This window comes from Wyeomyia smithii, chromosome 3, assembly GCF_029784165.1.
Source record: "Wyeomyia smithii strain HCP4-BCI-WySm-NY-G18 chromosome 3, ASM2978416v1, whole genome shotgun sequence".
Classification (NCBI taxonomy): domain Eukaryota; kingdom Metazoa; phylum Arthropoda; class Insecta; order Diptera; family Culicidae; genus Wyeomyia; species Wyeomyia smithii.
The window spans coordinates 133,764,760-133,779,735 of record NC_073696.1 but is presented as its reverse complement, the minus strand read 5'-3'; the positions used below and the strand labels follow the sequence as shown (position 1 = coordinate 133,779,735).

The window sequence follows — 14,976 nt, the reverse complement described above, 5'->3', positions numbered from 1 at the left end:
CAAAAAGGCCAAAGACTTTTCAGCCCGTATAGTACCCAAGACGGTTAATACAATTGGCATGGGCACTACCTAACCGAGAAGAAACTATCAGTTAGAATAACAAAGTTTCCTACTATAACAGTTTAATCGAAGAATATTTGAACATGAAGCGTTCATGTTTAATGCTTCTAAAAATATTTACAAGGATACACCAAAATCAACCACATTAGGGTTCTTCACTTCGATCTACAAATACAAATACCCCCAGAAAACTGTGTATCTTCCATTACTTGTCAATGGAGGTGAGTATTTTTACGGCTGGGTATTTGTATATGAGCTCGATATGAATACCCATATGATTATTACTTTATCGTCTGACTAATTATTTTAGCAACGCTGATTTCGGACAGTTCAAACTTGAGAGATCGTTAAAACTCGTTTCAAAAATTGGTATATCCTGCAAAACACAAGATTAGTAAACGACCACATATTTTTGAACATAAAAAAGAGCTATATGCTAGATAACACTTTAAGAATTTTACGTACCTCTTTGCTGCTATGTGAAAACGTACTCATATGAGTATCTGAATGATCTCCGTTCTGCACATGTTCACCTGAAATATAAGTTATATTTGGCATATAAATAATTTCTATCTCATATATAATTGATTGACATTTTAGAACAAAAAAAAACTCCTTGAATGCTTAAGTACGTCCAACTCTCGAAATGACTATAAACTGCATTTGTTTTTAGTGCAATATGTACATGCTTTAAATAAATAAATACCTTATAAATAAACATGCACCTAGCATGCAGCAGGTAATAGATTAATTACGCTTTACAACATGAATATAACAGCCAATGCACTGTTTATTAACTTCAATGCGAATATTGTGGATACATATTTATGGAAAAAGTAAGAATGAGTTGTAAAATATCATTAAGTTATAACATATCAGAAACCGTTCTGTTCACTCGCAGACAATCTTGCGTTAATGATTCCAGATGACGTGAATAAACTGCATTAATTTCCTCTTGTAAGTGAACAATTTCAATAGCGTCGTTTTGCATTTCGTTGAAACAATCACTGATCTCGTTAATAGATTCCGTTTGATCTTTCAAAACTTCGTTCAGTACCTCCATTTCTTTTATTTTGATTGGTTGCTCTGCGCTCTCTTTATACTTTCCTAAATCTTCTTCATCCGTGGCAAACTGCAAGCTACGACACTTCACTGTCAAGTTTTGAAGTCTGCGTCTTTTTGTTAATGGTTTTTTATTAGATGAAAGTGTTTGTTTCTTGACGTCATTTTTAAGAAGAGAAAAATCACGCGAAGGGTTCAATTTAAACCGTTCGATATTCTCCAACACAAAATTGCGATTACGTCGAATTTTCGAATTTTTATGCAATGGCACTCGATTATCCTGTTGAAAATGATCTGATGTCAATGAATTTGTGTCTACTTTTTCAATACATTCACTCGCTACAGCTTTATTCGTACGCATTTTTTCCTCTTCAGTCTGCGTCGAGGAAGTACTTTTCAGCGGTTGAAAGGTTGTATCGTTATATTTCCTACAATAAAGAATTTCTTCACTGATCCGATGAAATAAGTCGGGAAGGTTGCCATAAATTTTAGAATGCTGGGTAATTTTTTCTAAAATCTTAAGATCGACAGAATCCAACATAGCAGGGTAGGGTTCACATGAAATTGTATAATTGAGTAACGATGTATCTGTATCCAATCTAACTGCTTCGTCTGTAATGAATACGTATACATGCACGAATGAGCAATTTTAAATCAAACATATAAAGCAAAAAATCTATATATATAATTATAATTGCTTCTTATATAAATATATATATATATATATATATATATATATATATATATATATATATATATATATATATATATATATATATATATATATATATATATATATATATATATATATATATATATATATATATATATATATATATATATATATATATATATATATATATATATATATATATATATATATATATATATATATATATATATATATATATATATATATATATATATATATATATATATATATATATATATATAAATATAAGAAGTACGTATGCAAAGCAAAGCTCAGGTGCTTCATTCGACACTCAAATTCCACATTTCCTTTTGTTTTTTTTTGCGCAAACTTCGCAACCATCTGTGTGTACAATTGCAGGGCTAGCGCTATAATCCTACTGACACTAATAGTCTCTCCCAAGCCAGGATTCGAACACACGACACCTGGCTATTATAGTCATTGTATTTTACTAGTCTGGCGGAGTGGAAAACCATGCAACTGGCAACCCACTTTTTTCACATTAAAATCCTGACACCACTGGATATAATTCATGTTGCATATGACTCCTTTGAAAGTAAACATTTGATGTGAAAATGAAGTGCGTTTATAACAAATGTAACAGCAATTGGCGAAGGACAAAGAAACAAACTAGTTTGTTCCGGTTTCCAAAGAATGCGGAGATTAGAGGGAAATGGCTAAAATTTTGCGAGTTACCTGATAATTTTGTTGTTCCGGAAAGCTGTCGACTATGCAGTGTAAGTAAATAAGACCGAACAGGAAGAATTTTTTTTAACTTCAAATCTTGAATGTTTTCAGTTGCATTTCGACGAAAGTTGCTTTTACATGTCACCAAGTGGAAAAAAAGTCAAAACGAACGATGCAGTCCCTACTATTGAATTCGTTTCCGAGATTCTGGAGAGCTCTTTTACAGGAAAAAGTGATAGCGATTTATCAGATTTGAACACAAGCAGTCAGCATGAAATAGAAATGGTTTCGATTCCCGAAAGGCTGGAGTATATTCATGTTGAATTTTTAGATGAAGCGTTTTTACATCCGGAGGGTTTGGGAGGGATGAAAATTGATCAACTACAGGTTTGTGTTACGAGCTGTGAAATCTGCGACGTGAAACTAAGGTGCCGGAATGGTACTAGCAACAAGAATCTAAAAAGAAAATTGAAGAACATAAAATATATCACAGGCGACGATCAGTACCACTTGCTTACAACGGAACAAAAAAAAATTGAAAAATGGTCAAACGACAGCATTATTGAAGGCTTACGTACTAAACTTGTTTGTGGCCATGAGGAAGAACAAAAAAAACGGCTCCTACCTAGCGCTAGAACGCTGCGAGAACGGCTGCAATTTTTGCATTTTGAAAGCGGTATTTTGAATGAAATTTTAGCTTGTGGATTGACACTAGAAGATGTAAATTTCGAACGAACCAGCTCAAACTTCGACAAAATGAAAGTTAAGACATCAACAAAATGTGTCAATAATGGGGTAGCAGCTGCGCTTAAAGTTTTCGCTCAAGAAAACAACAGATAAGATGTCTTGACAACTGCCTTTTTGATTGATACTATTTCTACTTGGTTCACAATTGTTCCATCGCGATCTATGCAACTATCGTTTAGTAGGGTGTACGAGGATGCGTATAATAATACTATCGATAATTTAGTAAAGTTTCGATCGATAGTATTCAATTGTAAAGTAGGTGCAAAAAGTCAAAGCAAGTCTTGACAATCCGCGGCAGTTATGGCTACAGATGGTGTATTGAGGCTTTAGAATTATTTTTTGAGAGTCGAAAATTTTGACTATTTTCTCGGCGGCAGGCTCACGCAAGACCCGTTAGAGAACATTTTCTCACAGATAAGAAGTCGACAAATCAGACCAACTGCGCTACAACTAAAAGACAGTTTGAAACTAATATCCGTTTCACAATATTTGAACAGTGTAGCACAGACGTCATATGGCTGGGAAGATAACAGCTGGCTTCTCGAAATGTCTGATGTAACCAAGAGCAGAGACGAAAGCAATCACACTAATCTAGACGCCACACCAAAATCCTACCGTGGTGAAGGAGATGAGCACTCTAAGGATGACAATGAATTTATTGAGGAGGTTGATACATTGTGCAATCGATATTCTGAACATAACGTGATATAATACTTATCTGGAATGATAATAAGAAAGTTAATCACAAGATCTCAAACTTGTAGAGCATGCATGAGTTGTTGTCTGAGTCAAGATGTACTTTTGATCGATGTAACTTTTTTTACACATCTTAGAGATTATTCGGGAAGTGCTCTAGTTTACGTTAACATAGACACTTTCAATTTCTTCTTGGAACTGGTTCTCGAAATCCAGTCCGCCAGACTAGTAAAGAATACAGTGACTATACTGGCTATCAGATCAGTTAGGAGGAAGCACATATCGTCGGTTTCATGCGATACTGGCACAACTCAAAATTTTGCACTTTTGAGTTTTTGATGGCAAATAATGTCAAACACTGGTTCGTTTAAACTGTTTGATGTTTTAAGAAAAAGATAATGTGTAAGGGCCCCGGAGGAGGCTCCGGGGCATTTGGCTCCCGCTTCGAGTTTTTGCCTAGCGATACAGTAGATACCTACATATCAGTCTATAATCTTCTGCTGAGACATAAGGGGTTATATACCTTTTTAGTTTCCAAAAAATCGAAATTTTTTATTGCATTATCTTGAAGAACAACATCTTGAGAACATTTTCACCAATTTTAGTAGTAAGTTTTTTCAGGAGTAAGTTACAGCGATTTGCAGCGCGCCTCGCCACGGCCGCATAAGCTAAACTTGAAACTTTATACGCGTTTATCTCGGAATGGAGTTTGGAAAGGAAATGGAAATTGAAAGAATGACAAAGGTCAAGGATGGAAGGTCATAGCACACGGACTGTTCACCCTAACGTTGAATTTAGGATATTTACTGAAAGTAATCGATGTAAACGATATAAACATACGAAAAAATACTGGAAAGGCAACCGCATTTGCACGAAATGTTTAGAGCTTTATCGCGATGGTAGCTTTTCATCGCTGGAAAAATGCGTTAACTGCGGAAGTCTTGACCAGGGTCACACGGAAAAAGAAAGCCGCAGTTTTTACAGTCATCTGTATCACCAAAGCTCTCCAAAACTCAGCACAATCAAAAAAACTATTTTTGAATAAACTGCCTTCAATCACATATCAATCCCATCTAAAAAAATGTGTAAGGTGGTTTATTCAATTTTTTTAGTATAATATAACGAAATGGACCTTCGCCATATTTTTTTTATGTCAATCTTGCATTTTTCCCGAAAATTGCAATGTAGCGACCGATATTTTATTCATTTATTTATGTATGCCCGCAGACTGCTTCTATTGTGCAGTGGAAAAACGGAAGGCGGAGACGTCCACCCATTACTTACTCCGACTTTAAGACCGTCGTTGAAAAGCAAAAAGGTTGAAGTGCTGCCAGACAAATTCTATCCATACATTTATAGCGTTTCGCAATACGTGCTGAATAACATTAGTTCCCGCCCATACCAAATTGGAAAGGTGTTATTGAGAAAGGGAAGTTTTTTTTTTTTAATTGGGGGGGATGTTTTGCGATGAATTATTTATTTACTAATATTTATTCAGAATTTGTTCTGCCACAAAGGGTGACATATCAACACTGTTACATATATTTTAAGTTTTATTTCATTAAAAGATTGTAATTGCTTCCGCAGTTAAGTGAATATAATAATTGTAGGAAAATTGTAAACCTACTTGTCAAGAAAAAAAAAGAATTTAAAATTAAACCATAAGCTAACCTTACACCTATCTTACTGACTATGAAGTTAGCTAATCGTTGTAATTGAGGATTGCAATGATTTTTGTCGGAACTTATTGATAATTTGGTTTGACATATTTTCTAATGTTTCAACATTAGTAAGCCTGTGTAGTTCATTCGTGCTAAATCAGCGAAGACGCTTCAATATCATTTTCAGAAATTTGTTTTGAATCCTTTGAAGCATCTTTTTTCTGGTTGTACAAAAACTTGTCTAGATGGGGACTGCATATAACATTGCTGGTCTGAATATTTGTTTGTAAATTAGCAGTTTATTCTTGAGACAAAGTCTAGAATTTCTGTTGATAAGAGGATACAAACATTTTATATATTTATTTATATATTTATGGGGAAAAATAATTGATTGTGTTTTTGATGCATTAGGAGAAATCTTCCATTCCTGCAAATATGAAGAAAATATATCTAGACTTCATTGCAGCCTACCGTGCTGGATCGAAACCCGTACAGTATCGAAATCCGTACACCTTGATGTTTTTCTTCAGTTTGAAGCATAATAAAAATGAAAATTCATATGATAGTTACATGTACATATCCGTTGAGCTGTTGGCCTTCTGTTAAATTGAACTATGCGCCAGTAGGCCATGAAATAAAAATATTAAAAATGAAAAATCAATCGTGTATCGGTTTCAGTTGTCATTTCGTTGTACCGTTAGAGAATTTACTGAGGAAACGTTCTTAAGATAAAAACGATTTTCAAGTGGGATATGAGTGTTTTACTCTGTGAATCTTTTTAAAATTGATGGAAAAGGTAAATCTTTGTCATTTTCGAGCTGTATATTGTCTGGTAAATAGTGTAAATTGTATTTATTCAACAAAAACTGTGCCGTACGAATTTTGATTCTTGTTATTTGCTTTGATCGAAATCCGTACAGCGTGTGTATCACGCATATATTGTTGAACTTTCTTCTTGTTTTCAGCATATAATAGAAGAAAACAAGTATAAATATACGGCAAACAATTTCGAACGAGCTGTGACTGAGGTGCGCAAGAAAAAGTCGTACCGGGAAGCTTCGAGAGGTTCCGGTTACTACGAAACGCTACGAAAATTGCACTATTTCAGCTGATATATAAAATTAGAAACTTTAGGAACCAATTGATCCTCAAAATATATTTAATCGTTAATTTAAAGATAAATTATAAATAAAAGATGTTCATTTTTGTACTTCTATAACGATCCGGGATTTGATTTATTGTTGTATGGACTTTGATCCAGTCTCTATCGCGTGTGTGCGGATTTCGATTCAAGAGTGTACGGGTTTTGATTCGGACAAAAAACTGTGTGCGGATTTCGATCCAAAACATGTTCTTTTTCAGCATGATTTTTTCAAGTTTCGCAGTGATTTCAATCATTTTGCTTGAAAATAGTGATAAAATATAAGTAGACCTACATGTAAACATGTCAGTTCAAAGCAATATATGATTTCTTGATTTTATATTGACCGTCGAAGATTATCATGTGCTTAGGTGTACGGATTTCGATCCAACACGGTACTGCATATGACACGAAGGCTTTTTCCTTTTACGGAAATGCTGGTATCGTCACAAAACAGAGATTTCTCACATCCTGGTGGTAAATCAGAAAGATCAGAAGTAAAAATGTTGTATAAGACTGGCCCCAAGATACTTTCTTGAGGTACACCAGCTCTAACAGGCAATATATCAGATTCACTATTTAAATAGTTAACCTGAAGAGTGCGGTCTGTCAAGTAACTTTGTATCATTTTTGTGATGTAAAGAGGAAAACGGAAATTTGACATTTTAGCTATCAAACCTTTATGCCAAACACTGTCGAATGCTTTTTCTATGTCTAGAAGAGCAGCTCCAGTGGAATAACCTTCAGATTTATTAGTACGAATCATATTAGTTACTCTAAGTAACTGATGAGTAGTCGAATGCCCATGGCGAAATCCAAACTGCTCATTTGCAAAAATTGAATTTTCATTGATATGTGTCATCAGTCTATTAAGAATCATTCTTTCAAAAAGTTTGCTTATAGACGAGAGTAAACTAAATGGACGATAACTTGATGCTTCAGCTGGATTTTTTCAGGTTTTAAAATTGGAGTGACTTTGGCATTTTTACATTTTGAGGGAAAATATGCTAATTCAAAGCATCTGTTAAAAATTCTTACCAAGAAACTTAAAGAGCATTCGGGAAGTCTTTTGAGGAGGATATAAAAAATCCCATCATCTCCTGGTGCTTTCATGTTTTTAATGTTCTTGATAATATTCCGTATTTCATTCAAGTTTGTTTCTAGTACCTCTTCAGGAAGAAATTCTTGAGTGGTGATGTGATCATACTTTTGTAATACTTCATTTTCAATAGGACTCATTCATTCAAATTGAACTTATGAACACTCTCGAACTGCTGAGCAAGTTTTTGAGCTTTTTGTTCATTCGTATGAAATATTTGGTCACCATCTTTGAGGACTGGAATGGGCTTTGAAGGTTTCTTAAGAACTTTCGAAAGCTTCCAGAAAGGTTTGGAATATGGTTTTAGTTGTTCAACTTCTTTCATGAAATTTTCATTTCGCAAGAAAGTGAATCTATGTTTGATTTTTGTTTGATAATCTTTAAAAATAACTTTCAAAGCAGGATCACGAGTTCTTTGATATTGACGTCTCCGTATGTTCTTCAAACGTATAAGAAGTTGTGGGGTTCGTTGTCAATAATTGGTGTTATAAATTTCACTCTAGCCTTAGGAACTGATAAGTTTCGGGCATTGAGTATTAAACTGCGCAAATCATCCAATGCTCCGTCAATGTCAGCACTATTTTGTAAAACAATATCACAATTCAAGCTTTCTTCGATCGTGGTACGATATCGATCCCAATTGGTCTTGTGATTATTAAACACAGACCTAGTGGAATTTAAAACAGTTTCACGGGATATGCAAAAAGTTATAGGGAGATGATCAGAATCAAAATCAGCATGAGTTAACAAATCACTGCATGAATGACTTTGGTTTGTCACTTTTAAAAAAGACACGAATGCACCAAAATACTTGGTGTAAAATGTCTCAAACAAACAAACAAACAAACAAATTTTGGTTTGTTCATACCAAATCAATTGTGGATGGATTCCTAACAAAAGAAAAACATGTAGGAGCATTTGGAAATAAAACTGAATAAAATCTAGCCGATCTATTTCACGATCGATGTTTTGCATTAAAATCACAGATGATAAAAAACTTAGATTTATTTCTCGTGAGTTTTTGTAAATCTCCCTTGAAATGATTTTTCTGCTCACCAGTGCATTGATTGATTGGTAGTTACGAGTTCCATAACCATTGATCCTCTATAGTAGAAAGAATTTCATACCTATTTCTTTCTGAATCACTCGGAGGAGAATCCTCACGTTTCCTCGTAGCCGCATCAAAGCGAGCTTTTTTGGTTCGTCCTGGCATTTCAGGACAAATTTCACTTCACTTTCACTTTACACAAATTTTGTCAACACAAATTTTGTCAACACAAATTTACACATTAATCACTCGTTAAACGTTAAAAACAAATTCAATACTTTGCGATTCAACAGAGAATCTTTAAAACAGGTTACCTGTTGAAAGCGGAAAATTTCCAATATCTCTCGATAGTCTAAGACAAGCCAAGACAAGAGAAGCTGTTGGTAAAATGCGACCGTTCTGCATGGCAGTTCAAGTCGTACTGAGAAAGGGAAGTTTCTAATTTCATTACAGCAGCGACTTGATGGAAAACGATAGCGATGAAAAGAGATGCAAGCTGTGTACAGCTATGCAACTAAAAACGATGTCTCCTGAATTCTGATAATTTTAGTTTGAAAGATCGTTTGACACGCACAGTAATTTGATCAGCTCTCAAAAAAAGGGTAACTAGTTTAATCGACTATTTTCGATCTGGCTTAAACTTTGCACAGGTGTTCCTATGAGCAAAAGAAGTCTTGCCATTATTATTTTTTAAATCACGATTATTTTTTTTAAAAGGGCTTTTGCAAGTTTATGTATAGTTTTAAAGCCAGAACGGTTTGGTTGATCGGTGTGACGTCTATGACAAAGTTGTAAATAATAGTTTTGTCTTTCCGAAAAAATATACTCTGTGGCAAAAACTTCTTAAAAAAAAAAAATAAAGAAATAAAATTGCTTTTAAAGCTTATTTTTTAGAATTTTTTAGAAAAGGTTAAAATTTGCTATTTTTGGTTTGTTTTTTTGCTACAATATTCCCGGAAAAATTTTAGACCGTAATTCTGTTCTTACACAAAATATATACACCGTAAGACAAAAAAAAAACTTTCATAGAAAAAAAAAACAAAAATATAATTATGAATTAAATAGCGTAAATTACCAATTCTCGTCAGTCTATGCCAGTTGAAATGCTTTAAGGTGAAACGGAATTGTGGCCTTTTCCTATACAATTTTGAGGTTAGAGTTCTTTTTACTTCTGTATTTTGATCGTAAAAAATTCGGCTTCCACTAAATAAACAACACTCAAATTGCTACTGCAGGCATGCAACAGTTGTGAAAACAATTGATCAAAGTTTCATGTACGTAGTCTTCATAAATCAAGAAAAAATTAGATTGCAAAATTCGAGTTGATCGCGACCACGTCCTGTTTCACCTTAAACTGCCACCATTCTTTAGTAAGCTACCTAATTTCATTTATTATTTTTCTGTTATACTTTTTCTACTTGTTATCTTATTAGAAAAATTGAAAAAAGTCACAAAATTTCCAACAGAGCTTCTAAATTTGATCGTAAAAAAGCCACTCTTACAGTATTGTAGGCATCATTTGGTTTAGTTCCTCAGTAGCGAAGAAAGAAAGAAAGCTTGTAGAAGTATACACGTTTCTTCTAGTTTCATTGCTATGAATTGCAAATAAACGTTCTTAATTACTCCGCCATTCAAAGTAGAATTCTGACGCCATAAGTTGTACGTGCTCCTGAGCAAATCAATGCTAGTGATGTCATTTTTGTATATGTATATGCTGCGCTTCTGTATACACGATTGTCGAGGGATTGATACATGTTGTCGTTTACTGTGTAAGAACAACAGGGATCGAGAAATTTGCGCAGTGCGCAGTGTGTGCTGTAGTTTCAAATTTACCGCAAAATATATTTGAACTCTATATCTGTTTACTATATCTATTTGAATTATAACGTAATTTCTTTGTTTAGGAATATACAAATAGCAATATGAGTTTGTGCAATTCAATTAACATTAAAGCATGGTTTCACATGTTATAAACTCTAATAAAAAAAGATATGGCACGTTTTGCAACAAAAAAGTGATTCATTCATGCGAACAGAAAAAACTTCAATGTTCGAGGTAAGTTAGCACACATTGATTTTCTAAGTGGAATAAAAGCAGTAGAGCCCGGCAAACTAAATCCTGCCAACAATGCATACCACCTGACAAAGCCGTCAGTTACCCTATCTAAAAATAAAAACTGAAAAAATATGATTTTTTGAAAGAAAGAACATAAATCAAATTTGAATAAAAAAGGCAAATTTACAATCATCAAATTTTGATAGATCGTAGTAAACATTGTTATCTTCAATGTGCAACAGATTAGATTTAAAAAAATGGTACCCTTTGAGATATTCAATAATGTGTGACAATTTGTTGAAAAAAATTATGCGGCGTAAATATTTTTTATGGAACCGCACTTTATTACCTTTGCTTTGCCGCAGACACTATTTCAATTGAACAAACCGCTTTTGGCGGGGGACTAGCGTGGTTGGTAGCGTCTCCGCCAACCAAGCTCGACGCCTGGGTTCGAATCCCAACGCCAACATAGGTGTCGATGGTTGTGGGGTGGCGTGATCCACTCACAACCAACCCAACTGGTCTAGATTCAATCCTAGCCGACACCGGGAGATTTTCTGAGGCGAAAAATCTCTGGGATCACGCCTTCCATCGCATGAAGAAGTAAAGCCGTAAACAATGGAACATTCAATGGGTTATCCATAGGCCCTTTTGCTTTGCTTTTACACATTGTGCTTATTTAAGGGGAAATATCCACAAAAAAAAATGTTTTCTTGTAAGTTTTTTATTGGCTTAAATCATGCTAAAACTATCCTAGAATCATAATCTACATCGCCCAAGTACTGATCTAAACTCAAAATTCGTTTTTATGCTCCAAAATAACATTTTTTGTTTATTTTGGCGATACTCACTTCACTACTTCAGTAGCGATACTTATGTAGATAATGAAAAAAAAAATTGTTTTGGGTATAGATGGAGTTGGGCAAGACGTCTACTGCTCGCCGTGGAAGAACTTAAAAAAGCGAATAAATTTCTTTTTGAGCGTCTTAGTAGAATGGAATTGAATATTGAGAATAGGTTATGTTTCCATTTAATTCTACTACAAAAAATCGAATACCCTCTAATCGAATACCGTCCGCAGATACGTATTTCGGCTGCTACATGCAACCATCATCAGTGCTTATGTGGACTGTTAACAGTCCACATAAGCACTGATGATGGTTGCATGTAGCAGCCGAAATACGTATCTGCGGACGGTATTCGATTAGAGGGTATTCGATTTTTTGTAGTAGAATTAAATGGAAACATAACCTATTCTCAATATTCTTAAAAAAGCGGTTCACGGCAATTGCTGCACAGCCACCATTTTGTAAAAAAAGTAGCAATAAAATCTCAAATGTCCTTTAGAAAAAATCATGAAGAAAGCCTTGTTTTTTGAGTATTTGGTAGATATTACCCCTTAAATGCAATTGATTTTGTTTTTTTTTTATGTAAATACGGTAATAAGTATCAAATTTTACCTGAGGACTGTTCACTTTCCGGCGTGGTTAGACTGGAATATTTCAAGTTGCAGAGTTTCCTAAGAAATTTTTGTGTATTTCTCAGATTATTGTATTGAAGTTGTCGCAAATGTTCATCACAAGCCTCAGAAAGACACCGCAAGTTGTTATTTCGATCAATATTTTCCATTTTTTCATAATAAAAATTAAAACTACCATCAAACTGATCGCAGTTTAATTTTTGGTCAAAGTCGAGACGCAGACTATTTTTAAACCTGGATGAATAGTTTTCGGTGGGCAAGATTTCACTCAATAAAACAGTGTGAGGGCGGTGTTGAAATTGTGACGGTACAGTAGGAATGTGAAAATGCTGAACATATGGCACAAACGTCGAAGGTCGGAATCCAAAAAATGCATTACTTCGATAGGGAAAATTAAATATAGTATTCACGACCAATCTTGAGACAGAGTTTTCAGTATTGACAAAGCTCGTGGCTCCTGGTTTTGTCCATGAATGATTTTTTATCCATATGAATGGCGAAACTTCTCTATCTGATTCGAAATAATCATCTTCGGATGTAGAGCTTACGTTGAATAATTCTAAAACAGTTGAATCGTTCACGGTAGCTTCTCTTTCCAAATCACCAGTGTAATCGTCGTAAATCGTCATACTCTGCGACGTTGTTTTATGCTTCTCAAATTCTTCCTTATCTGAATATTACAAAAATAGATATTAGTTTTAGCAAAGCTCATTAAATTACACAATTTTACACTGCACTACAATACAAACGATATCACAATGAAAATACACTAAAACCGCCCTTTTGAAAGGAAGAACGTACCGCTGAGTTAATTAGCATTCTGGGATGCGCAATAAGATATAGCAGTGATTTAGTGTAAACATTGCACAAAAAACCGGATGCTGATGCTTCTAAATACTCGAATCTTATTAAATCGCGTTAAAAGACGACTTCAGTGTATAATCCTCATGGTGACATCGTTAGTGAATTAACAGATAGGATATTATCAATACGTCTATATTTTCAGGTAGCCTGTAACGGGTGTCCACTAACAAAAGAGAATGAAAAACATGGATCAAATACAGAGATCAACAACAGAGAAGTCTGCAAATTGATATACTTCATATAAAGGGTTGACTTAAGTCGGTAGTTTGTGAACTCTGACGTATGGTCCGTGATCCACCGTGCGGCGAAGCGTAGTCATGGCATTGGAACATGACCGTTCGACGGAAGCCTCACCTCCTGTTGACGAGTTGCTCTATGTTCTCGGTCTTCCAATTATTCTTGTACACCATAGAGCTGAATAAACCTAAAAAATCTTCGTTAGGACGAGTTTCGATCTTTTGCCGGGTTTCGGTCTTTTGGTACATATTCTGTCTCTCTAGAAACATTAGTGTTTCCTTGGCGTAGTACGATGATGCCTTGTCCGGAGAAAACACGTATTCTCCATCCGAGTAATGTTTTAGAATGAATGGAATTAGTATTTTCTGGACTTCCTATTCAAACTTGTGCCTAAATTTTACATCACTTTTGAAGGAGTACTGGATTTGTCTTCAGTGTAGAATCGTTCGTTTCCGAACGGAGTGTTTTTTATTCATTACTTCCGTTGGACGGCCGCTATCTAAGTTCCGGATTACTGCCATGAAGTCAGCATACGGCAGGCTTGGTTTTCTTCTCAATATGTGAGAAGAGCAGGGTGAATATTCAGCGTTCACTTCTTGTCAAGCATGGGCGCCGCGTGTAGCAGTTTATTATCTCTTTTAAGAGATATTTTATGTCGAATTCGTTTTCGCGGTGTAGCTACACTTTTCCGGACTACACTTTGCAGCTTGAAATAAAACATTTTCAGTGTAGTTGTATTGGTATGCGTAATAAGAGGGATAGCTGTCAATTTGTTTTGTTTTGGTCATTATCGCCATCGTCATTTTGTCTCGTTTCCATTTCATATGTCCATCTCGCAAATGTGCTGAAAAAAAATTACCTGACACTTTACCACGTGGAACGAGAACCAAACAAACCAGTTTTGACACATACGTGTGAATGCGTTGGTAACTCCCTCCAGTACACTCTGCTTTTTTCGGGTGACAGGGTCACATTTTTGGGGCCCCTACAATTCGAGAAAAAGTTTTTATCTCTGTCAAAAATGAGATTCATTCAAAAGTTCGATTTACAGCAAGAAGATTTGAACAGACCATTTCAATCTGAAACTTTCCTTCAGTGTTATTTTTTCGCGAGCGCCAATATTACAACTACATTCATAAGAGTTCACCTTGGATTCTCTTGGAATGACACACATTAACACACCATTCGCGACTACGAAGTTGAAGGAGATTTTAAAGGCTGTTCGCACCTAGGCGAACTCTCATATGCAATTGTCAAAATGTGTGTGATGACAAAAGCAAAAATATTTCCTTCCTTTTTTTTCTCATGCAAAAACCAAACAAATATCAACACCTTCGTAGTCGCGAATTTGAATCGAACCAGCGTTGTCCGAATCAGGGATACCAGATGTGTTTTGCAAAATACAGATTTTCAGAGTTCGTGTGCAG

The 14,976-nt window shown here is 34.9% G+C and overlaps 2 protein-coding genes across 4 annotated transcripts in view; both read right to left on the bottom strand.

The window, feature by feature from the left end:
- Positions 1-14,976, bottom strand: part of LOC129731397 (protein hu-li tai shao) — a 155,304-nt gene that overhangs the window by 27,707 nt on the left and 112,621 nt on the right. For all 3 annotated transcript variants that reach the window (XM_055691371.1, XM_055691373.1, XM_055691372.1), the window contains one exon: positions 526-593. In XM_055691371.1, the coding sequence (XP_055547346.1) occupies positions 526-593 (68 nt within the window). The remainder of the gene's footprint in view (positions 1-525; positions 594-14,976) is intronic.
- Positions 604-13,105, bottom strand: LOC129731398 (uncharacterized). The gene is made up of 2 exons (XM_055691377.1): positions 12,429-13,105; positions 604-1,734 (listed from the first exon to the last, which is right to left on the bottom strand). The coding sequence occupies exons 1-2, from the start codon at positions 13,075-13,077 to the stop codon at positions 926-928; spliced, it is 1,458 nt and encodes a 485-aa protein (XP_055547352.1). The 5' UTR covers positions 13,078-13,105; the 3' UTR covers positions 604-925.